The sequence below is a fragment of the Mustela erminea genome, chromosome X, assembly GCF_009829155.1.
Source record: "Mustela erminea isolate mMusErm1 chromosome X, mMusErm1.Pri, whole genome shotgun sequence".
Lineage (NCBI taxonomy): Eukaryota > Metazoa > Chordata > Mammalia > Carnivora > Mustelidae > Mustela > Mustela erminea.
The window spans coordinates 46,909,449-46,935,839 of record NC_045635.1 but is presented as its reverse complement, the minus strand read 5'-3'; the positions used below and the strand labels follow the sequence as shown (position 1 = coordinate 46,935,839).

The 26,391-nt window shown below is 36.7% G+C and overlaps 1 protein-coding gene across 6 annotated transcripts in view; it reads left to right on the top strand.

The window, feature by feature from the left end:
• Positions 1-26,391, top strand: part of WNK3 (WNK lysine deficient protein kinase 3) — a 157,428-nt gene that overhangs the window by 74,442 nt on the left and 56,595 nt on the right. For 4 of the 6 annotated variants that reach the window (XM_032330111.1, XM_032330110.1, XM_032330113.1 and 1 more), the window contains 2 exons: positions 18,689-18,757; positions 19,649-19,710. In XM_032330111.1, coding sequence (XP_032186002.1) covers positions 18,689-18,757; positions 19,649-19,710 — 131 coding nt within the window. The remainder of the gene's footprint in view (positions 1-18,688; positions 18,758-19,648; positions 19,711-26,391) is intronic. The other 2 variants (XM_032330114.1, XM_032330112.1) reach the window with 1 other exon arrangement.

The window sequence follows — 26,391 nt, the reverse complement described above, 5'->3', positions numbered from 1 at the left end:
CTGCTCTGCAGGGAGCCTGCTTCCTCCTCTCTCTCTACTTGCTTCTCTGCCTACTTGTGATTTCTCTTTCTCTGTCAAATAAATAAAATCTTTTTAAAAAAAAGAAATATCTATTTGAAGTCCTTTGCTCTTTTTTTTAATTAAGTTTTTTTCTTTTCATTGTTGAGTTGCGTTTTTCATGTATATTCTGGATGCACCTTTAACAGATTTGTCATTTGCCAGTATTTTCTCCCATTCACTGTGTTGTCTTTTCACTTTCTTGATCGTGTCCTTTGCAGTTTAAAACTTTTTAATTTGATAAAGTCCAGTTTATCTGTTTCCTTTGGTTGCTTTGTGCTTTTGATGCTATATCTAAGAAACTATTGCCTACTCCAAGATCATGTAGACTTTCTTCTATATTTGATCTTCTAAAAGTTTTTAAGTTGTAGCTCTTAAATTTAGGTCTTTGATCTATTTTTAAGTTATTTTTTTGTATATAGTTTGAGGTATTGGTCCAATTATTTTTATGTGGATATTCAAATTTCCTAGCACCATTTGTTGAAAAAACTATTCTTTCCCTATTGACTTGTCACACTTGTTGAAAATCAGTTGACCATAAAAGTATGATTCTTCCAACTTTGTTTTCTTTCTTCAGGACTATTTTGGCTCTTCTGGATCCCCTGCATATGATTTTAGAATCTGCTTAATAGAGCTTAATTGTGTTAACTCTGAATGTTGCCTTTAGTATTATTGTCTTTTAATAATAGTAAGTCTTCCAATCCATGAATATGGGGTTTCTTTTCATTAAATTAAGCGTTCTTTAATTTCTTCCAGCAACATACGGACATTGGGGAAGGTATGTGCTATGGTGAGTGCTGTGAAGTGTGTAAACCTGGCAATTCACAGACCTGTGTCCCTGGGGCTAATAATACATTATAGTTAATAAAAAATTAAAAATTATAGAAAAAGATTGGAAGAATTTAAATAATTAAAATTAAAAAAATAATTTCTTCCAGCAACATTTTGTAGTTTTCAGCATACATGTATTACATTGCCTTTTTTTTTTTTTTAAAGATTTTATTTATTTGACAGACAGAGATCACAAGTAGGCAGAAAGGCAGGAGGGGGCGGGGGGAAGCAGGCTTCCTGCCAAGCAGAGAGCCCGATGCGGGGCTCGATCCCAGGACCCTGAGATCATGACCTGAGCTGAAGGCAGAGGCTTTAACCCACTGAGCCACCCAGGTGCCCCTACATTGCCTTTTTAAGTTTATTCTGAAACATTCTTTTTTATGTTGTTATAAATGGAATTTTCTTAATTTCCTTTTTGGATTATTCATTCCTAATGTCTAGAACTATAACTGATTTTCATGTGTTGCTCTTATACTCTAACTTTGCTAAACAAGTTTATTAACTCTAATAGTTTTTCTGTATGTGAATTCTTCAGGATTCTCTGTATATGAGATCATGTCATCTAGGAATAGAAATAGTCAAAATTTTTCCTCTCTAATTTGGATGTCCTCTATTTCTTTTTCTTCCTAATTGCTCTTTCTGGAACTTCCAGTGTTTGTTGAACAGAAGTAGTGAAAGAGGACATCTTTGTATGGTTCCTGATCTTAGTGGGAAATCTTTGAATCTTTCACCATTAAGTATGATGTTAGTTATGGATCTTTCCGTTTTTAAACAACTTTATTCAGGTATAATTTATGAACAAAAAACTGCATATCTCTTTTATAGCCCACAATTCAGTGACTTGACAGATAATATGCTACAGTCAAGATATTGAACATTTTCCAAACCTCCAAAAGTTTCTCATGTCCCTTTTCAGTGTTTTTTTTTTTTTGTGGTTGCTCAAGGGATTTTATTTTAAATTCTTAATTCTTCAGTTTCTACATGGCTTTAATATTTTATTTAATATTGTATTATATAAAATATAAAAACGATGTAACCATTTATTCCCTCTAGACTTTAAGTTGTAATTATTATATATATTATATCTACATATATCATAAACCACACAGTGCAGTCTTACAATTTTTGCTTTATATAAACATAAACATTTTTCTTTTTTTCTTCTTTAAAGATTTTGTTTATTATTTGACAGAGACACAGCGAGAGAGGGAACACAAGTTAGGGAGTATGAGAGGGAGAATCAGGATTCCCACTGAGCAGAGAGCTGGATGCAGGGGCTGGATCCCAGGACCTGGGATCATGACCCAAGCTGAAGGCAAAGGCTTAATGACTGAGCTACCCAGGCGCCCCTAAGCATAAACATTTTCCAAGAAATTAAGAGAACATGGATGCCTGGGTGACTCAGTCGGTTAAGCTGCTGCCTTTGGCTCAGGTCATGATCCTAGGGTCCTGGGATCGAGTCCCACATGGGGCTCCTTGCTCTGTGCCTCTGCCCACCCCTCTGCCTGCTTGTGCTCTCTCTCTCTGACAAATAAATAAATATATAAAATCTTTTTAAAAAATTAAGAGAACAAATTAATTTAAATTTTGATGGGGTCCCATTTTTCAATTTCTGTGGTATTGATTGTGTCTTTGATGTGAAATCTAACTCTTTGCCTAGCCTTAGACCCTACAGATTTTCTTTTGCTTTTTAATTTATGGTTTTCACTTGTGATCTAGGTGATCTATGTTATTTTGTTGATTTTTGTATATGGTGTGAGATTAAGATTCAGGGTTTTTCTTTTTCTTTCTTTTTTTTCTACCTGTATCTGTTCAGTTTCTCTAGTATCATTTGTTGAAAAGGCTATCCTTTTTCCATTGAATCACTTTTTATGCCTTTGTCAAAAATTAGTTGAGCATATTTGTGTGGATTTTTTTTTTAAGATTTTAGTTATTTGAGAGAGAGGGAGAGAGAGAAGGAGCAGGGGGAGGGGCAAAGGGAGAAGGGGAAGCAGATACCCCACTGAGGAGGGAGCCTGACATGGGGCTTGATCCTAGGACCCTGGGATCATGACCTGAGCCAAAGGCAAGCACTTAACCAGCTTAGCCACCCAGGTACCCTTGTGTGAGACCAAGGGTTCTCTATTCTGTTTAATTTATTTATGTCTCTATTTCTCTCTTAATTATGTAGATCTTGATTACTGTAGTTATATAGAAAGACTTAACATTGAGTAAAGTGATTTCTCCCACTGTCTTCTCTTTTTAATTCTTTATTTAAATTCAGTTTGGTTCTTTTTTAAAGATTATTTTAACTATTATAGGATGTCTGACTATCCATATAAATTTTAGGATAATCTTGTCTGTATCTACAGCAAATCTTGCCAGGATTTTGATAGTAATTTCATTAATTTTATATATGAATGTGGGGGAGAATTGACATCTTTACTATATTGAGTCTCCCAGTACATGAATGTAGTGTCTCTCCGTATATTTATGTCTTCTTTGATTGCTTTCATTAGCATTTTGTAATTTTCAATATCCTGAACATCTTTTGTTAACTTTAAGTATTTAATTTTCTTTGGAGAGATTATAAATGATATTCCTTTTTATTTCAGTTTCCACATGTTCATTGTTAGCACACAGAAATGAAGTTGGGGTGTGTTTGTGTGTGTGTGTGTGTGTGTGTGTGTGTGTGTGTGTGTGTGTGTGTATCTTGTGTCCTATGACCTTGCTGAGCTTAATTAGTTCTCGGAGAGTTTTTTGGGTAGAATCCTTGGGATTTTTTTTTTTATGTAGACAACCATGTAATCTCCAAAATGGAGACACTTTAATCTCTTCCTTTCTACTCTATATGGCATTTAGTTTTTATTTTCCCTTTATTGCCTGGGTAAGAATTTCCAATATTGTGTTGCATAATAAGACTGGTGAGAATGAACATCCTTATTACCTTGTTCCCCAAGCCTAGAGGAAAATAGTAAGTCTTTCACCATTATGAATGATGAAAGCTATAGATTTTTCATGCATGCCCTTTATCAAGTTGAAGTAGTGCCTGGTGGCTATTTCTGACTAAGAAAATATGACTTTTCTTCGTTAATTAGTGTAATTTTGCGATTTTTTTCAACTATTGGTATTGTGGATTACATTGATTTCAAATGCTGAAACATCATTGCTACCTTGGAATAAATGCATTTGGTCATAATGTATAATTCTTTATATACATTGTTTTATTTAATTTACTAATATTTTATTGAGGATTTTTGAATCTGAAATTCATGGGAGATATTAATTGACATTTTTCTATATCTTTGCTAATTTTGTTTAGAGATCCATCAATTGCTAAGAGTAGGATGCTGAAGTTTCTTTTTTTTAAAACATTTTATTTATTTACTTGAAAGAGAGAGAGAGTTGGGGGGAGGAAACAGAGGGAGAGGGAGAAGCAGACTCCCCACTGAGCAGGGAGCCCAATGTGGGGCTGGCTCAATTCCAGGACCCTGGGATCATCGCCAAGGCAGATGCTTAACTGACTAAGCCTCCCAGGCACCCTGGATGCTAAAGTTTCTAACTATAATTGTAGATTTATATATTTCTCCTTTTAGCTCAGTCATTTTTTCCCATTTATTTTGAAGGTTTGTTTCATGCATTCACATTTAGGATGGCTATGTCTTCTTAGTGGATTGATCTTTTTATCATTAAATTATATTCCTCTTCATCACTAGTAATTTTCTTTTTTGTGAAGTATGCATTATCTGATAGTTCATATCCACTCCTGCTTTCTTTTGATTAATGTTAGCATGGTATATCTTTTTTACTTTCTTTCTTCTTTCAACCTATTTATCTTGTTGTGTTTAAAGTAAGCATATAGTAGAAAGCATCCAGCTGATTATATATATATACATATATATATATGTATATATATATACACTCTGACAGTGTCTTCCTTTTATTTGGTATATTTAGACCATTTACATTCAAAATAATTATTGATACCTTAGGACTTAAGTTTGGCATTTTAATATTTGCTTTTTGTTTCTTGCCTGTGTTTCTCTTTCCTCTGTTTCTTTGTTCTTGCCTTCCTGTGTGTTACTTGCATTTTTTTTTTAGTATTCTTTGTTTTCTTTATACTGTTTTGAGTATCTTGTGCTGTATAATTTCTTAGCAGTTGCTCTAGGTATTACTCTGTATATATGTAAGTGACACACTTGCTGGTATGGACATTTTACTACTTCAGGTCAACTACTGAAACCTTTCTTCCATTTAGGTCCCCTTACCCTTCCTACTTTTAAAATAAAATTGTCTCAGGCATATGTTGTTATAAGTTTAATGATCTAGTTCTGAAAAATTCTAGTTTTCTTTTGTCTATGTATTTTTTTCTTTTTCACTTCTGAATATGTATTTTGCTGGATGTAGAATTCATCAATAATTATTATTTTCTTTCAGCACTTGAATAATGTTATGCCCCTCCTTGTGGCCTCTTATTTATTATATGACAAATATGCTGCCATGCATGTTGATGTTCCCCTAACAGTAATGTGTTATTACTTCATAGTTGTTATTAAAATTTAATTTTTTTAAATTTAATTTTTATAGTATGATGTATCATGCTGTGGATTTCTGTGGGTTTGTCCTTTTTGAAGTTCACTCAGCTTCTTATGTCTGTTTTATGTCTTTGGCCAAATTTGGGACATTTTTAGCCATTGTTTCTTTAAAATATATATATTTTTCTGGTCCATATTCTTTCTTTCCTGCTAAGGCTCCAATTACATGAATTTTCAGTCTTTTTAAAAATTATTTTTCCACAGGTTTAGAGACCCTGTTCATTTCTTCCTCTTTTCTCTCTCATTCAAACTGAGTAAATTCTATTAATCTGTACTGAAGTTCACGGATTCTATTTTCTGTCCTTTCCAGGTTATTAATTAGCCTGTTCAGTTAGTTTTTTTATTGAGGTTATTATATTTTTCAGTTCTATAATTTCTGTATAGTCCTTGTAAGTTCTACTTTTTCCCTGAGGTTTTCTATTTTTTTCATTTGTTTCCAGAGAAATTGTGATTACTCACTGAGGTTCTTTTCCTGATAGCTACTGTAAAGTCCTTATAAGATAATTCCAACATCTGATTTATCGCAGTATTGGTGTGAGTTGTTTATTCCCATTTGAGTTACGATTTTTCTCTCCATAGAACAAATTTTTTTGTTGTATATTGGACATTTGGGGTATTATGATTGGAGACTTGGTCATGTTTAAATCTTCTAGTTTAGCAAAGACTTGCACTAGTAAGTCTAATTAGCCTGTAGACTCTATCCTTTTGTGGGCTGTAGTTTCAAAGATAATTTAGTTTCCTGAGCTCTTACAGTGCTATTCTGGACTAGTTGGTCTTCTGGCTCTTTCTGGTTGAGCTCTTGCTGGGTCCCTATTGGTGCTACGTGCAGTAACGGAAGGGGCTTTTCTGAGCTGCCAAGTTTCAGGAGTGGTGGATGCTGGGCTGAAGGCTGGAGGGCATTTCCCCTGACCTCTTTTCTGGCCACCTGATGCTCGTACCCTTCATACTTGATCTCTTCCAACACTTACCTGGTCACTGTCTACTCCTGGTCAGGAGTTGAGGGGTCTGTATGGCTCTCTGCCACTGGATGGAGGGTGAGGACATAATGATTTGGGTTGCCTTCTGCCATTAGGTGAAGTGTTAGGAGACATCTAGCCAGGATCTTTTTCTGCTGCGTGGTAGAGCACTAGGAACTTTGTGGATCTGGAATGCTCTGTACTACCCAATTCCTTCCTCTTTTTCTTCAATCTTACTAGAATATTGGGGTTTTCTTATGATTTTTAGCTGCTTTCAGGTGAAAAGCCATAAAAATGGTAACTCATCCACTGTCCTTTCTTTTTTTTCCTGCTGTCACCTTTTTACCTGTTTTTACCTGCTTTTGCCTACTCTGTCATACCTTCCGGCAGTTGTAGGTTTTTTTTTCTTTTTTTTACATTTGTCCAGCACTTCTTCTTTTTTTTAAATTTTATTTATTTATTTGAGAGGCAGAGTGTGAGAGTGGAGAGCTCAGAGGAAGAACAGATTCCCTGCCAAGCAGGGAGCCCAGTGTGGGACTCGATCCTGGGACTCCAGGATCATGACCTGAGCTGAAGGCAGTTGCTTAACCAACTGAGCCACCCAGGCACCCCATTGTCCAGCACTTCTCATTGATAACTGCTGGGGATGGAGGAAGCTATAAGAAGTAGAACTTCACTTTCCTAATTTTTGTCATTGCAAAATTCACTTAAGTTAGGTAATCACTATAGTCCTGTCAGTAAACCCTAGAGAGTTGATGACAAAGGGATGGAGTGAATTTCCGATATTTGGGTTATTTTACTGCTGAGGTAGAGGAAAGAGATATCTTCAGTCTGGTCAGATAGCAAACTGTGCTTATATTTTGTGTCTGTCTCCCCAATAAAACTGAAATTTTTTTGCACAGAGGTCTGTATACTATTTACCTCTAATTCCTTGCACCTAGGACAGTGTTTGATACAAATAGTTGCTTATTACATATTTGTTGAATAAATTAATAAGAATATCTGTAGATATCTCTATCAGCCTGCCCTCAGTGGCAGAAGGATTCTTTGTTGATATTTATCATTCTTGTTGCTGCATCAGGACTTCCAAACTGATAATGAACTTCTGTTCGGTGGGCAACTAGTATCTGCTCTTATTTGTCCATTTTATTTTTCCATTTAGCGATGGACTGGGGTTACATAAGAGACAGGAAGTGAATCACGAGTTTAGATGGTTTTGATCATTTTATTCAAATAACGTGGAAAATCACTTATTCTGATATTTATCTATTGCTAAGGTCAGTATTTCTTACCTTCTCTAGTGTGATGTGTTAGTGCTAGTGAATTAATACTTCTGGTGGTTAAGATGGATTTCTTTTCATTTGACATTGTGGTCTAATCAGAAATCCATTTAAATGGTTTCATTTTCAGCTGCTGGAAAGAAATATTAAACCTTTGCATTTCTTTTTAAAAAAGATTTTATTTATTTATTTGACAGAGAGAGATCACAAGTAGGCAGAGAGGCAGACAGAGAGAGGAAGGGAAGCAGGCTCCCTGCTGAGCAGAGAGCCTGACAGGGGGCTCGATCCCAAAACCCTGGGATCATGACCTGAGCCAAAGGCAGAGGCTTTAACCCACTGAGCCACCCAGGTGCCTCTAAACCTTAGCATTTTATATACAGTTGCATCCTTACTGAGTATAATGTTTGAATATCACTTTGATTCTTTACCACAATATTTGCATTCCTTTTCCTTTTTAAAAAAATATTTTCCCAAGTACTTTAATTACATGAGTTATATGCCACTATATACTTTTGGTAAAAATTATAAACAATGCAGAGAAGCCTCATTTGACCCACCCATGTCCTTGTCCCTTCTATCGTCAGCTTGGTGTATATCCTTCCAGATTTTTTTCAATGTAGTTACATATATAGATATGTATGCTTAGACCATACATAGCATTGTGTTTCAGTTTGATTTTTGTCTTTATGCAAAAAAGATCATCCTACTGCATGTGTTACTTTGTACTTTTTTTTACTTAATTACATGTCTTGGAAATACAACTGTGTTATTACATATGGGTATGTTGGATTTTATTTAATTTAATTGCCCTATAGTATTCATTATTAAGACTGTACTGAGGCTTATTTAGCTATTCCTCCTACCGATGGGCATTTTGGCTATTTCCAGTTTTTTACTACTAATGTTACAATGAACAAGGTAGATCATGCTAGAGGAGACACTAGGGCAGAATTACTAGACCATAGTTCTATACATTTTTTTTACATTAATACATATTGTCAAATTGCTTTTCCAAAGGACTATACCAGTTTAAATTCTCATCCACCAGTTGCACAATCTGTCAATATTTGGTAACATCAGATTTTTTGATAGGCTGATGCGTAAAAAATAACATATTGTTTAATTTACATTTCCTTGATTTCTAGAAATTATGAGCATGTCTTCAGATGTTTATTTTTGACTTTTTATTATGAAGTGATTTTAGACTCACATAGAGCTTGCCAGAATAGTGCAGAGAATTTCGGTGTACCCTTCATTCAGCTTTGTCCAGTATTAACATCTTATTTAATCATAGTGCAATCATCAAAACCAGAAAATTGACAGTGTGTGATACTATTACTTAAACTAAAAACCTTGATTGGATTTTACCAGTTATCACATGTACTCACTGATTTTGTGTGTATCTATAGTTCTGTGAATTTATGTCATGTATAGATTTACATAGCCATCACCTAAATCAGGATGCAGAACTTTTCCATTACTCAAAAAAACTCCCTCGAGCTATCCATTAATAGTCACACCCTCTTCCACCTCTAACCCCTGGCAGTCAATATTCTGTTCCCCTTCATGATCATTTTGTCCTTTGGAAAGTAATGTATCAATGGAACTGTCCATGTATAACCTTTTGAAATGGACTTGAGATCCATTCAACTTGTTACAATGTATCACTAGTTGCTTATGTTTTATTGTTGTATAGTATTTCCTTGGATATGGCTATACCATAGTCTGTTTACTTTTTCATTTGTGGGATGCCTGGGTGGCTCAGTTGGTTAAGCGACTTCCTCCTACTCAGGTCATGATCCTGGAGTCCTAGGATAGAGTCTCACATCCGGCTCTCTGCTCAGCAGGGAGTCTACTTCTCCCTCTGACCCTCCCCTTCTCATGCTCTCTCTCTCTCTCAAATAAATAAATAAAATCTTTTAAAAAAATTTCTTCTTTTTATTGAAGTATATAAGGCGCATATGCATTAAAATACCCTAATCTTAAATACATTGTTTAATGAATTTTTACTATTATATTCCTCCATTAAATGCAAACAAAGATAGAGAACATTTTTAGTCCCCTGGAAGGCTTGCTGAGATCAACCCACATTTTTGTACATATAGGTAGTTCATTTTATTTTTTGGTGTGAATTGTTCTATTCTAGAATATGCCACGGTTCAGTGATCAGTGTTCCTATTGATGTACATTAAGATTGGTTCTGTTTTTTTTACTCTTATGAATAAAGCTGCTTTTAATGTTCCTGTATGTTTTATTGATGGACACATACACTCATTTCTCTTGTGTGTATATATTAGAAGTGGGATTGCTGGGGCGCCTGGGTGGCTTAGTTGGTTAAGTGTCTGCCTTCAGCTCAGGTCATGATCCCAGGATCCTGAGATCGAGCCCCACATCAGGCTCCCTGCTCAGCAGGAAGCCTGCTTCTCCCTATCCCACTCCCCTTGCTCGTGTTTCCTCTCTCACTGTCTCTCTATCTGTTAGATAAATAAATAAAATCTTAAAAAAAAGAAGTGGGATTGCTGGGTCACAGGGAAAAGGTTTATTTAACTATACTAAGTAATGTTACACAATTTTCCAAGTATTGTGTCAAAATTCATTCCTACCAGCAATATATGATGAGTATTCTAGTTATTTTACATCCTTATCAACACTTAGCATTACCTGTATTTTAAATTTTAGCCATTCTGCTGGAAACAACGTAGTATATATTGTGGTTTTAACTTGCATTTTTCTGATAAGTAACAATGTTGTGCATCTTTTCAGGTAATTCTTAAGAGACTCAGATATCTTTTTTTTTCTTCAAAGATTTTATTTATTTATTTGACGGAGTGAGAGAGAGAGATCACAAGTAGGCAGAGAGGGGAAAGCGGGTTCCCCGCTGAGCAGAGAGCCAGATGTAGGCCTTGATCCCAGGCCCTTGAGATCATGACCTGAGCCAAAGGCAGAGACTTAACCCACTGAGCCACCCAGGTGCCCAAGATTCAAATATCTTCTTTTGTGAGGTGCCTCATCAAGGTTTTCGGGGGGTGGTTGTTTGTCTTTTTCTTTAGTCTGATTTAATCTCAAATATTTCTTCAGCCTTTCTTTGTTTTGCTTGACAGTTTTGAAAAGCACAGGCCAATTTTTTGTAGATTATCCCTCAGTTTGTATTTGTTTGAAGTTTTCTCATGATTTGATTCAAATAATGGATTTTTGTCAGGAATACCATGTAAGTGACATGCTGTTCTGCTCAGGGCATCATATTAAGAGGCCTGCCAGTTTGTCCCAATATTGGTGATACCAACTTTTATTACTTGGTTCAAGTAGGGCCTGCAAGTCTTCTCCACTATTAAGTTGTCATTTTTTCCTTTATAATTTTTGAGTTATTTGCAGGGAGCTGTTTGACACTATGTAAATATCCCTTGCATCATCAAAACTTTCACCCACTAATGTAAGTATCTGTTGATGATATTCTAATTTCATCATGCCTCTTTATATTTATTAGTTGGCTCTTCTCCTTTATTTATTTATTTATTTATTTCGAGTGTGGACTCATATAGCCTTATATTACTAAATAGGTTGTGATATAATATTATCATAATTTATTTGATGGTTGAAGTACCCCAGATTTGGCTAATCAGCACAGTACTCAATGGCCTGAAACCCTGCTAGGATCTGGACTCCCCTGTCTAACTCTTTGACTTCATGTAGATTTTCTTTGACTACTGTTGTCCTTTGTGTGATGATTAAATCCTTCCACTGGTCTGCAGTTTAAGGACAAGGAGATATATGCTGTGTATTATTAGGCATTGATCTGCTGTGGTTCTGTAGTAAGATGTGGTTTACTTTTACCCCCATAATGTGTTCTCCAAAGCTTGTAATAATCAAATATATTAAGACTGCCATCTTCAATATGTATGGCTACCAAAATTTTTCCTTTCTGCATGCTTGCTGATTTGACTTTACTTGCAGGGACTCTACCTCCCAGAATGCCAAATGGCTCAGTTAGTTCTCTCCTTTTTATTTCCAATATGAATTCTCATTCCTTCCATTAAAAAACAAACAAACAAAACAAAAAAACAGGGTTGTTTGCGCTCTCCAAATAGCTGTAGAAAGCCTGGAGGGCTGGGACGTCTGGGTGGCTCAGTCGGTTAAGTGGTGGCTGAAGTCCCACATTAGGCTCCCTGCTTCTCCCTCTGCCTCCCCTCCCCCTGCTTGCTAAGTCTCTCTCTCTCTCTCTCTCTCTCTCTCACACACACACACACACACAAATAAATAAAATCTTTTAAAAAAAAGAAAATCTGAAGGGTTTGAAGTGGCGGGGGGTGGGAGTTTGGGGTACCAGGTGGTGGGTATTATAGAGGGCACGGATTGCATGGAGCACTGGATGTGGTGAAAAAATAATGAATACTGTTTTTCTGAAAATAAATTAATTAATTAAAAAATAAAGAACATTAAAAAAAAAGAAAAGAAAAGCTTGGATGGCTGCAGGAAGAGCAGTGTCTGATCAATTTGATGATCAGTACAGACCCTTGATAACTCAACCAGGGACAGATAATAGGGGGGAAGTATGAGGTATAAGTTGACTTTCAGTTAGGTCCCTTTCATGGGGTGCTCCCTAGGGAGGCCCTGGAGTAAAGCCCAGGTAGTTTTATTTCTTTTATACAGTTCTACCTGCCTTATAATTAATGAATCTTCCTCCTAGTTTCTGTCACTCGTGCCTGTCAATATTTTGTGTGCCGATGTGTTTACATCTTTTTTTCCTTGCCTGTTTAATAGCTTGGGTGTCTTTATGTGAGTTTATCCATGGAACTGTTCTATGGATCAGTTATTTCTTAGGGTAAATTTCATTATTCAGAATCTTGGCTTGGGCCAGGAATTGGGCTTAGATAAGCAGTGACTTTATAGATGAACGATTCTTTAAAAAAAAAAAAAAGATTTTATTTATTTATTTGACACAGAGAGAGAGAGAGCACAAGTAGGCAGAGAGGCAGACAGAGGGAGGGGGGAAAGCAGGCTCCCTGCTGAGCAGAGAGCCCGATGTGGGGCTTGATCCCAGGACCCTAAGATCATGACTTGAGCTGAAGGCAGAGGCTTAACTCACTGAGCCACCCAGGTGCCCCAAAGGGTTCTTTATAAAAATATGGAAGTGGAGGGCGCCTGGGTGGCTCAGTGGGTTAAGCCGCTGCCTTCGGCTCAGGTCATGATCTCAGGGTCCTGGGATCGAGCCCCACATCGGGCTCTCTGCTCAGCAGGGAGCCTGCTTCCTCCTCTCTCTCTGCCTGCTTGTCATCTCTCTCTGTCAAATAAATAAATAAAATTAAAAAAAATATGGAAGTGGACATATACACATTGGTAATTTTTAAAAATTAAATTAACAATGATTTCACTGTTAAACAGGTATATACATCATATATGTAATTTTTAAAAAATTTATTAACATATAATGTATTATTTTTTTCAGGGTTACAGGTCTGTGATTCATCAGTCTTACACAATTCACAGCACTCACCATAGCACATACCCTCCCCAATGTCCATTGCCCAGCCACCCTATCTGCACCCCCAGCAATCCTCAGTTTGTTTCCTGAGATTAAGAGTTTCTTATTGTTTGTCTCCCTTTCCAGTCCCATCTTGTTTCCTTTTTTCCCTCCCTTCCCCTACTCCCATCCTGCCTCTCAAATTCCTCATATCAGAGAGATCATATGATAATTGTCTTTCTCTGATCGACTTATTTCGCTTAGCATAATACTCTCTAGTTCCATCCACATCATTGCAGATGGCAAGATTTTGGGGGGTTTTGATGGCTGCATAGTATTCCTGTGTGTGTGTGTGTGTGTGTGTGTGTGTGTGTGTATCTTACATGTTCTTTATCCATTCATCTGTTGTACATCATACGTATAGTCTTGAGCAGATTGTATCTTTGATTAGACCTGAGTTTGAACAATGTCTCTTTGAATTATTTACTCTACGATTTGAGGAAAGTTATTTAATTTATTTTAGCTCTGACTCTTTTCATTTGCCAAATGACACTTTAAAATGCCTGTCTTGGATTTGCACCTTACTTTGAAATGTAAAACATAAGATGGATTGATGGATATACATGTGATAAACAATTATAATAAAGTACTGTAGACTGTGAGTGATGGATTTATAAGTTTTCACTAAACAGATTTTCAACTTTCGGAAAATTTTCATTGTATCAGAGAAAATGTCTGTCTTGTAGGCTCATTAGAATTAGATGAGGTATATGTAAGAAATGCCTGGCATGTAATAAGTGCTTAATGAATAGTGGTTGCTATAAAAAAGCACGCATAGGAAAGACATGGTTTGTAGTGTTGAGAATACAGTGAGGCAGTTTATGGAATGTTTAAAGGTTTCTTTTTTTGTTTTTTTGTTTCCTTTCTCTTTCTTCCCTCTTCTCCTTCCCTGGAGATTATAAACTGCATCCAGGGCTGAGAATCACTGGTGGGAGGAGGGCAAGTAATGATAAAGTAAGTAAAGGAGAAAGAGGGTTAGGAACCAACAAAACTAACAGAAAGCCTCTGTGGTGTGCACACATGGTCTTTGGTCCTCAGTACTCTTTGGAGTCATTTGTCTATTCATTGATTTCCATTTACTGACTCAGTTTTCATTTCCATCGCTTACAACTTTGGCTTGCTCATTTGTAAAATGAAGATAACAATACCTACTGCTCAGAGTTGTCATAAGAGTGGAATTTAGTTAAATAATGTATATGAAGTGCTTAGCACTTAATAAATGCTTAATAGTGATTGGTGTGTTGCTGTAATAAAAATAAAAATAATAACATGAGAATATTATAATAATGAAAAATTGTTATTGAGCATCTATTCCTATTTCAGGTGTTTGTTAGGCACTGGGAATATTGTGATAAATTTTACAGATCTAATCTCTTCCCTCGAATAGCTCACAGCATCATGGGTGAGAAAGGTCTAGAAACTATAAGAGAATGGTTTAGGTATCAAAATGGAGAGGAGAGGATGGTATGGCCCATGGAATCCAAGCCTAATTTTGCTTCTCATTTTTGGCCTTATCCTCATTCTGCATGTGTGCAGAGGTACTTCAGTATTATTGAACTTTGCTGGCAAGTTATCAAGGTCTCAGACATCCAGATTATCAAGGTCTCATTAGGAAAGGGGATTGGTGCCTGTCTTTCATTTGAATTTTAAGGTGGGGGTAGTTGAGAAACAAGCACAAGGAATCATTTTTTCGCCTTCCCTTTCCCCCTCCAACCTAGTCAGCCCATACTGAAGTTTTTTCCTGGACAAATTAGATTAGCTTCTAATTGCAGGTTAGATAATTAGCTTTTTAACATAATCACTGTTTAAATGCTGAAAGCAAGTATTTTGGCAGTGAGATTTCTTTTTTTCATACATACAAGATTCAATAAGATGTATCTAGCCTAACAAATGGTTGTATTAAAGAAATTTTAAAAGAATTATATTGAGTCCCAGCAGGATAGAACAGTGATGTGGTGTCCTGATACATAAATCTGGAGGCAAATCCTATGGATTAAGTAAGGAGAAACAAGACATAGTTACTGTAACAATAATCTGGAATGATATTTTATAACAACTTATAATTAATGCTACTTTGTGTCCTTAGAATCATGGCTAATAGTTGGTTTATCTTTTTTATATGATAGCTTCTAATTAAGTTCTCTCATAATATTTTGAGGAGTTTCAAAACTATTATTTATAAATAAATGCTAGGCTATTTTTTTAGATGCTTTCAGATTTAATGAACTTCTCCCTTTTTACTTTTGTTTAAAGTGACTATAGGGCGCCTGGGTGTCTCAGTGGGTCAAGCCGCTGCCTTTGGCTCAGGTCATGATCTCGGGGTCCTGGGATCGAGTCCCACATCGGGTTCTCTGCTCAGCAGGGAGCCTGCTTCTCTCTCTCTCTCTCTGCCTGCCTCTCTGCCACCTTGTAATCTCTGCCTGTCAAATAAATAAATAAATAATATTAAAAAAAAAAAAAGGGGGTGCCTGGGTGGCTCAGTGGGGTTAAAGCCTCTGCTTTCGGCTCAGGTCATGATCCCAGGGTCCTGGGATCGAGCCCCACATTGGGCTCTCTGCTCAGCGGGGAGCCTGCTTCCTCCTCTCTCTGAATGCCTCTCTGCCTACTTGTGATCTCTGTCTGTCAAATAAATAAATAAAATCTTTAAAAAAAAATAATAAAGTGACTATAATGTTGTGTATTGAAATAAAAGGGACCTGCCTTGTGATTACCAGATTTGAGAAAGTTGGATTTATTTTTTTCTTAATTACTAATGCAAGATGATTACAGATAAGCTTATTAATACCTTATTATGTATTCTTCCAGGCCATTTTATATGCTTATATATATATGTAATTTTAATGTAACCATAGTATACATATTCTTTTATAATCCTTTTTCATTTATAGTGTTATCTTATATATTTTAACAAATTTTTAATGGGCTACATAATACCAATTACTATGGATATAGCATTATTTATTTAATGGAACAAGTAAGGGAAACAAGTGTCTAATTTTTTTGCACTTTGTGATTATAATCTATGTTATGAGGAACATTCTTAAAGCTAAATCTTTTTATATACTCTTATTTCCTTTGTATACACTCTTAATTATATCCTTGGGTAAATTTCTAGAAATGTCATTGATAGATATTTTTAAGACTTGATGCATTCACTGATTGTCAAGTTACCCTTTGAAAAGGTGTAACCAGTTTACAGTCCCACCAGTGGTTTATGAAAATCCCTCTTTTCCTCTACACTTAGTATTTGATATCCTTTCAAAGTTTTTTAAATTAGAAAATGTATGTAGTAACATTGTAAAGAGTAGGAAAATAGGGAAAATCACCCAGAATGCTATTTCCTTAACATAGCAGTGATTATAATATTTGTTATAGTATTTTAGGCTTTTAACACATGCGTAAGTGGTATGTATACTTTTGCTTTCTACTTTTTTCATTCATTGGTAAGTAGTTTCCCCTGCCTTTACTTGGCCTTTAAAATTCCAGTATTCAGTGGCCACATGGTAGTGCAATACATATTTGTATTTACCTAACTCATCCCCTATTCGTGCCAGTTTTTATTTTGTGTAATGCCACAATTAAAAACACAGGTATCTACCATTTAGTCAGTATTTACTATGAAACAAACTTTATATTATGTACTTTTTTCTCCCTTTGTATTATTTCCTGGCTTTATGTCCAGGAATGGTAATATTGGATCATGAGCATTTTTATGGCACAGTCCTTCTTATGTCACTGTTTTCTTTCCTATTTCTTACTATCTTAAAACATTTATTAAAAGCCTAAAATGAGGGGCGCCTGGGTGGCTCAGTGGGTTAAAGCCTCTGCCTTCGGCTCAGGTCATGATCCCAGGGTTCTGGGATCGAGCCCCACATCGGGCTGTCTGCTCAGCAGAGAGCCTGCTTCCTCCTCTCTCTGCCTGCCTCTCTGCCTACTTGTAATCTCTGTCTGTCAAATAAATAAATAAAATCTTTTTAAAAAAAAGCCTAAAATGTGCCAGACATTGTGTTAAGAGGCACTGAGAATACAAAGATAAATCAGAGTCCTTGGAGTCAGACATTAAACATACATGATAAAGAGGGACATGATAAAAGGAAATCCCAGATGATGGTACATCAGTTTCTTGGTTAATCATTCTTTCCGTCCATCCTCCATCCATTCATCCATCCATTTACGCATTTATACCCACTTGATATCCCTCTGGAGCATGAGAGAGCTAGTTGTAGACAGCATGATGCCCATTCATTCCTAAATATTTCAGTTTAAGAATAAGGATCTTTTTTAACCACAGTACAATGACCAAATTCAAGGAATTTAATATGAATATCATACTATTATTTAAACTGTTGTCCACATTCAAATTTCATCAGTTGCCCAAATGATGTCCTTTATGGCAGTTTTTCTTCTTTGATTCAGGATCTAATTGAAGATCATGCACTGCCTTTAGTTGTGTTGTCTCTTTTGTTTCCTTTAATCAATCATTCTTTGTCTTTAACCTTTTTGAAGAATAGAGGTCAGTTATTTTGTTTTTTTTTTTTTCAAGATTTATTTATTTATGAGAAAACGAGCTGGGGGAGGGGCAGAGGGAGAAGCTGACTCCCGGCTGAGCAGGGAGCCAGATGCAGAGCTTGATCTCAGGACCCTGGGATCATGAACTGAACCAAAGGCAGATGCTTGACCAACTGAGCCACCCAGGTGCTCCAAGGTTGATTATTTTGTAGACTATCATTCAGTTTGGAATACGTGGGTGGCTCAGTTGGTTAAGTGTCTGCCTCTTGATCTCAGCTCAGGTCTTGATCTCAGGGTTTTGAGGTCAAGCCCAGCATGGACCCTACTTAAAAAAAAAAAAAAAAAAGGAATGTCCTTCAATTTGAGTCTGTTTGAAGTCTGCTTTTGCTCCAATTCAGATTATGCATTTTTGTTAGGAATACCATGTAAGTGATGAGGTGTTCTTTGCACATCATATTAGGAGGCATTTGATGTCAGTTTGTCCCACTAATGCTGAGGTTAAATTTAATTCTTTGGTTAAGAGGGAGGCTGCTGTGTATAGTTTTTTGTTTTTGTTTTTGTTTTTTTTTTTACCATAAAGTGACCTTATTTTTGCTTTTGTAATTAATAAGTAATCTGTGGAGAGATATTTTGAAATTACATAAATTTTACCCTCTGGTTTTATCACCCATTGATGATTTTCTGATTTCATCATTCTCTATATTTATTAGTTGGCTTTGTGCTGTAAAAACTTTATTTGTTTGTATCAGTATGAACTCATATATTCTTATTTTATTGGGTGGGTTATATCCTGTTACTATCATTATTTATCTTGATGCCCAAATGTCCCATATTGGGGCAGTAGGAACCCCTTCAAGCTGACTCCTGTATATTTTTGATATGTTCCCATCCTTCTTTGAGCAGTTCTTTACTTTTTGGCATAACAAGATGATCCAGCCTCATCTTGTGCTTTCTTTGCTCCAGTGTTGGAATAAGTCATTTCTCCAGGAAACCTTCATCCCTTATAGTTTGGAAAACAAGATAAGAGCTAAGGTATATGTTGTTGTTTTTTAAAGAGTACCCAAAGTGATTTTCCTGGTTTGTCTGGAGCCTATTGTATTAGAGGCTTATTGTATATAGGAGTTCTGTCCATAGAATGGGCAGGACTGAGGAGCAGCTGAAATAGTCCAGGAAGATGAAAGAATATAAGTAGAGTCACACTATGTGGAAAAGCCCAGCTCACTCAGAGGAGCTACATTTCCGTGTGACTTCAAGTAGAGGAGTTTGAGAATGAGGCAGGGACCAGTTCATTGAGGACTTTGCCATCCAATGGAACTTAACCTTAGAGATGAGGAACCATCATAGAGGGTTTAAACTGGGCAGGGAAGAGATAAAATTTTGATAGATTTGCATTTTAAGGACAGTGTGCTATCACCAGTGGCAATATGTAGGATGGATTAGATAAATGTTTAAAATTGTTTTCCAGCATAGTTGGCATTTCCCTTCTTAGAGGTCCAGTATTGCAGCTGCTGATACTAATGCGTCAGAGGGATAGTTGTCAGTAGTTTAGTCTAAAGAGAGCAAGAAAAAGCCAGAGCACACAAGTTAAAGCTTGAGTCATTTATCTGTTTGTTGAAATGGCAGCAACTCTCCCTTTTAGTACTGCTTTTACAATCAAGACTGGAAGATGAATGTCAATGTTTTCCATAGAAAAAAATACAAACAAAAGATATAAAATATTGATGAATATGAATATTGCTACATTTTATTTTTCTTTATCTTTGGTAGTAACAGCTAACATTCAGTGATGTAGACATTCTACCTAGTTTGTTATGGTAACCAAAATATGAAATGTAACAACCATGTTTTTTGAAATAATAGCAGATTGCATTTTTAGCTTGAAGTTTGTTGTTATAACAAGTTTTATTTCTGTACTATTTACAGCCTGTATCCCAGGCAGTTGGAATTGAACAAGCAACTCTTCTAAAACCGGATTTAGTTAGAAGGTGAGTATCTTCAAATTCATACCATCAAAACAATGAGAGTGTTTTGAAGTATTTGCACTCAGTGGGTGCTTAGTGAATCTTGATTAGAGAAGCGTCTGTTTTCTTGTATTTGTGTGTATGTTCAATAAAATAGTAGGTATTATTTTTACTTTTTAATGTTAATAATCATATAGGATGTTAAATTATTGACTGTTTTCTTGTTTTCATTATTATAATACTCTATTCTTAAGAAAAGCTTAAAGGGGTTAAAAAAGGAAACAAGGAATAGTGTAATTTAGAATAAAAGTCCTGCTAATCTAAAGAAATAGGTATATCCAGGTATATAATTGTGTTATTATCTGGTCGTTGGAAATTAATATTTTTCTCTGTGTTGTTCAGATTGGATAATTTTTATTGTTCTCCAAGTTCATTGGTTCTTTCTCCTATTCATTCTGCTATTGTGCCCATTTGATGAGTTTATCTCTATGATTATACTTTTTTCCAGTTTTATTGAGAAATAGTGGACATACATCACTGTATAAGTTTCAGACATACATCTTGATGGTTTAATTTACATATACATTGTGAAATGATAACCACAATAGATTCAACTAACATCCATTTTCTCATCTAGATATAATAACAAAAAGAGAAAAAAGGAAAAAAATCTCTCCTTGTGGTGAGAACTCACAGGATTTCCTTTCTTAACGACTTTCGTGTATCTCATATAGCAGTGTTAACTATAGTCATCGTGTTGTGTATTACATTCCTAGTACTTATTTATCTTATAACTGGAAGTTTGTACCTTTTGACCATCTTTCAGTTTTCCCTCTCCCCACCCTCCGCCTCTGGTAAACACAAGTCTGATCTCTTTTTCTGTGAATTTGTGTTTTTTTTTATTTCTGTATTTCTTAGATTCCACTTAAGAGATTGTACAGTATTTGTCTTTCTGACTTACTTCGCTTAGCATAATGCCTTCAAAGTCCATTAATGAATCTGCAAATGGTAGGTTTTCCCCTCCTTATGGCTAAATAATAGTCGTGTGTGTGTGTGTGTGCATGTGCACACACCACAATTTCTTTATCCTTTCATCTATCAGTGGACAGACAGGTTGTTTCCATGTTCCATGTCTTGGCTATTATAAAGAATGCTGCTATGAAAACAGGTGTGCAGATATCTTTTTGAGTTAGTGTTTTTGTTTTCTGGGGATATATTCTTAGAAATCAAATTGCTGAATCATGTGGTTTCTAGTTCTAATTTTTTGATGATCCTCCATACTGTTTTCCAGAGTGGCTACACCAATTTATAGTCCCACTCACTACACAGTCATTCTCTTTTCTCCACATCTTTGCCAGCATTTGTTATCTTGTCTTTTTGGTAATGGCCGTTGTAATAGGTGTGAGGCAGTATTTCTAGAGCTCAGTTTGCCAATTCCCATTCTTGAGACAGAGGTACCTGGGTGGCTCAGCTGGTTAAGTGTCTGCCTTTGGCTCAGGTCATGATCTCAGGGTCCTGGGATCAAGCCCTGTGTCAGACTCCCTGCTCATTGAGAAGTCTGCTTCTCCTTCTCCCTCTGCCCCTTTCCCCAGCTTGTGTACACACGTGCTCTCTCATGCTCTTTCACTCATACTCTCTTTCTCTCTCAAATAAATAAACAAAATTTTTAAAAATGTAAAAAATTCCTGAGACAAAATGGAAACACAACATACCAGAACTTTGGGATGCAGCAAAAACATTTCTAGAAGGGACATTCACAGTAATAAATGTCTACATTAAGAAGTAGGAGAGATCCCAAATAAGGAACTTAACTCTGTGCTTAAAGAATTAGAAAAAGAACAAACTAAGCCCAAAGTTAGCAGAAGAAATAATGATTAGAGTAGAAACAAATGGAATAGAGAACAGAAAAACAACAGGACATTAACCAAACTAAGAGTTGGTTCTTTGAACAGATAAACAAAATTGACAGACCCTTAGCTAGAGTAAGCTAAAACAAGAGATTAAGGACCAAAGCAACAAAATTATAAACGAAAAGGGAGGAATTACAGCTGATAACACAGATATTCAAAGGAACAAAAGAAGCTATGATGAACAATTAAATGCCAACGAACTATACAACCTAGAAATGGATAGATGCTTAGAAACATACAATTTACCAAGACTGAATCAGGAAGAAATAGAAAATCTGAATAGACCAATTACTTATAAGAAGATTGAATCAGTAATCAAAACGTTCCCAACAAGTAAAAGCCCAGGACCAGATGGCTTCACAGGTGATTTTTACCAAATACTTAAGGAATAATTAACATTAATCCTTCACAAACTCACAGTAGTGAAGAGGAGGGAACCGTCCCAAACTCATTTTATCAGATCAGCGTTATACTGATACCAAAACCAGAAAAGGATATTACTAGAAAAGAAAATGATAGGCCTATTCCCTGATAAATATAGATGCACAAAAACCTCAATAATATACTAGCAAACTGAATTCAACAGCAAATTAAAAGGATCATACACTATAATCATGTAGTATTTATCCCTGCGATACAAGGATGGTTCAACATATGCAAATTAATCAATGATTTGATTGAAAGAAATGACTCATGATCATATTAATTCAATGAAATAAAAGAATCATATGATCATCTCAGTAGATGCAAAAAGTACATTTGACATAATTAAACATTCATGGTAAAAACTCTTAAGAAATTAGACACAGATGGGCACCTGGGTGGCACAGTGGGTTAAGACGCTGCCGTCGGCTCGGGTCGTGATCTTGGGGTCCTGGGATCGAGTCCCGCGTCGGGCTCTCTGCTCGGCGGGGAGCCTGCTTCCCTCTCTCTCTCTCTCTGCCTGCCTCTCCGTCTACTTGTGATCACTCTCTGTCAAATGAATAAATAGAATCTTTAAAAAAAAAAAAGAAATTAGACACAGAAGGCACATACCTCAATATAATAAAGGCTATGTATGGTAAATCCATATCTAACCTCTAACTCAATGGTGAAATGTTGAAAGCTTTTTCTTGAATATCAAGAACAGAACAATGGTACCCACTCTTGCCACTCTTATTCAACATAAGATTAAAAATCTTAGCACAATGAGGGATGGAAAGAGATAAAAGGTAGTATCCCAAACAACAAAAATACTTAAGGGATAAATTTAACTAAAGAAGGGAAATATTTCTACTCTGAAAACTACAAAATATGGGTGAAAGAAATCAAAGAAAACACAAATAAATGAGTAGGTATTCTGTGTTCGTGTCTTAGAAGAATTAATGTTAAAATGTCAGTACTACTGAAAGCCATCGATAGATTCAATGCAATCCCCATCAAGACTCCAGTGCCATTTATCACAGAGCTAGAAGAAGTACTCCTAAAATGTATATAGAACCACAAAAGTAGCCAAGTAACCAAAGAAATCCTGAGAAAGAAAAACAAAGCCGGAGACATCATACTTCCTGATTTCAAGCTATATTATAAAGTTATAGTTACCAAAACAGTATCATACTGGCATAACAACAAATAGACCAGTTGAGGACAATTAAGAGCCCAGATATAAACCCAAGCATATACAAGTCAACTAATATTTCACAAGGGAGCCAAGAATACTTAAAAGACAGTCTTTTCAGTAAATGGTGTTGGGGTAATTGGATATTCACATGTAGAAGAATGAAACTGGATCCATATCTTACACCACTCACAAAAGTTAACTTGAAATGGATTAAGACTTAAATGTAAGACCTGAAACCTTGAAACTCCTAGAAGAAAACACAGGAATAAAGCTCCTAGACATGGGTCTTGGTAACGATTTCTTGGATATGACACCTAAAACACAGGCAACAGAATAGAAAATTAACAAGTAGGACTACACCAAACTACAAGCCTTCTGCACAACAAAAGAAACCATTAGCAAAGTGAAAAGAAGACCTATGGAATGGGAAAATATTTTCAAACTGTGTATCTGATAACAGGTTAATAACCAAAATATATAATGAGCTCCTATAACTCAATAACAAGAAGACAAATACCCCAATTAACAAATGGGCAAAGGACCCAAATAGACATTTCTCCGAACAAGATATACAAAAGGTCAACAGGTATGTAAAAAGATGTTCAATGTCACTAGTCATTAGGGTAATGCACATAAAACAACAATGATATCTTACTAGTGAGTGTACACTCCCAACTGGATTCTGCAGATGAGCAAAACCACTCATTGGGATTACTACTTGGACACTACAGGTATGAATTTGTCTGCTACGGAACCATCTGTTGTCCTGTTGCAAACCCTCCCCTCCTTCCCTGTCATACTCATATTCCCAGTGGTTGAGCCCTGCAGATTCTCCTGCAATGCCTGTAGTGTGAGATCAAAATAGGGGCTCCCACAAAGCTACCCACAATGCTGAGTGAGGGCTAGTTGTCCCCCTGCCAGGTTCTCTTTTCCAACTGGAGGTATTAGAGGCTCAGGTACTATGCTTGCCTGGGGTAGGAGCAGTGTGGCCAATGTATAGCCACTTCTCTTACACCTCTTTTTTTTTTTTTAGAGGGGGGAAGGAGAAAGAGAAAGAATGAGCATGAGCAGGTGGAAGGGGCAAAGGGAGAGGGAGAAAAAATCTTAAGCAGGCTCCATGCCCAGCATGGAGCTCGACTCAGGCCTATATCTCATGATCTGGGCTGAAATTAGTAGTCAGATGCAACTGACTGGGCCACCCAGGTGCCCCTTCTCTTACCCTTCTAATCCAGTCTGACTTGGTCTCTATGGTGCAAAGGGGTGGCTTCAGTCAGTTCTAGGAATGTTCTAGGAATCTTTCAGTGGTGTATTGTTCTCAAATAGTTATTAGTTGTTCTTGTGAGCAAAGGGAGAAACAACCTATGTTGCCATCTTGGTGATGTCACTTCCTGTGATTGTGCTTTATTTTTGTAATTTTCCTTAATTCTCTCTTAATATCTCTATTTTTCTATGAGATTTTATGTTTTCACATTTGCTTCAAGAATATTTGTAATTGCTCATTGAAGCATTTTAATGAAGGCTGCTTTAAAATCCTTATCAAGGGGTGCCTGGGTGGCTCAGTGGGTTAAAGCCCCTGCCTTCAGCTCAGGTCATGGTCCCAGGGTCTTGGGATTGAGCCCCGCATTGGACTCTCTGCTCCACAGGGAGCCTGCTTCCTCCCCTCTCTCTCTGCCTGCCTCTCTGCCTACTTGTGATCTCTCTCTCTGTCAAATAAATAAATAAAATCTTTAAAAAAAATAAATAAGAAATAAAATCCTTACTAATAGGGATGCCTGGGTGGCAAGTCAGTTAAGCATCTGCCTTTGGCTCAGGTCATGATCCCAGGGTCCTGGGATTGAGTCCAGCACTGGGGCTCCTTGCTCAGTGGGGAGCCGGCTTTTCCCTCTATCTGCCGCTCCCCTGCTTGTTCATTCTCTCTCTCTCTCTGATAAATAAATAAATAAAATCTTTAACAAAATAAAATCCTTGTCAGATAAATCCAGTATCTGATTCATCCTGGTGTTGGCATCTCTTGATTGTTTTTTTGTATTCAAATTGTTATTTTCCTGGCTTTTGGTTTGATAAGGAATTTTCATTTGTCTTCTGGATATTTGGGATATTATTTTGGGAGACTCTGGATCATATTTAAATACTGCATTTTAGTGGACAGTTACCCTATTTAGATGCATAGGTTCTGATCTACTTTTGTGGGCTGTGCTTCTAATGACAATTTAGTTTTCAGAGTCCTTGTAGTATTAGTACTAGTAGTACTAGTTCACCTTGCTTGGTTCACCTGACACCACTGGGCCCCATTGCTGCTGCCCCAGGCCAGAACTCCAGGCCACATGCTACTGGTGGAGCTCCCTCTAATCTTACTAGGGGAGGGAAGGGCCACCTGAACTATCTTCTGCTGGGTTGGGGGTCAGGAGACCACTGGTCTTGCTGCCTTTGCCTTTGAGCTGAGAGTCAGGAGACACTGAGCCTGGACTGTCTTGTCACTGGGTGGGTAATTGGGAGATGCCAAACTGCTTTGTTTTTCTTTGAGTCCTGGGAGTCCCTAGCCAATCCACTTTCATATTTTCATCCTTCAGTATCTAGCTGTGATTTTCTACTCTATTTAATTTCCACACTATTTAGTTGGACTTAAGAGGTGAGAATAACAGAGCGAGTTGAATTTCTGCCATCTTGTCCCAGACCCTCAACTGGTGTTTTAAGATTACTTTGAAATGCAAATGAAATAGCCCCATTGACTAGAATTATATCCCTTTTATCCTTTGAAGGTGTTGTTACTATTTTTTTTTGTATATTAAAAAACTAAGAGGGGGCGCCTGGGTGGCTCAGTTGGTTAAGCAACCGCCTTCGGCTCAGGTCACGGTCCCGGAGTCCCGGGATCGAGTCCTGCATCGGGCTCCCAGCTCCATGGGGAGTCTGCTTCTCCCTCTGACCTTCCCGCCTCTCATGCTCTCTCTCACTGTCTCTCTTTCAAATAAATAAATAAAAATCTTTAAAAAACTAAGAGCAGTATTAATGTATCTCCTTCCACCATTTGTTTTTTTAAAGATTTATTTATTTGAGAGAGAGGGGGAAAAGTGAATGGGGGGAGGGGCAGAGGGAGAGGGAGAGAGAACCTTCAAGCAGTCTCCCCACTGAGTGTGGAGCCCTACGTGGGGCTTGAACCCAGGACCCTGAAATCATGACCTGAGCTGAAACCAAGAG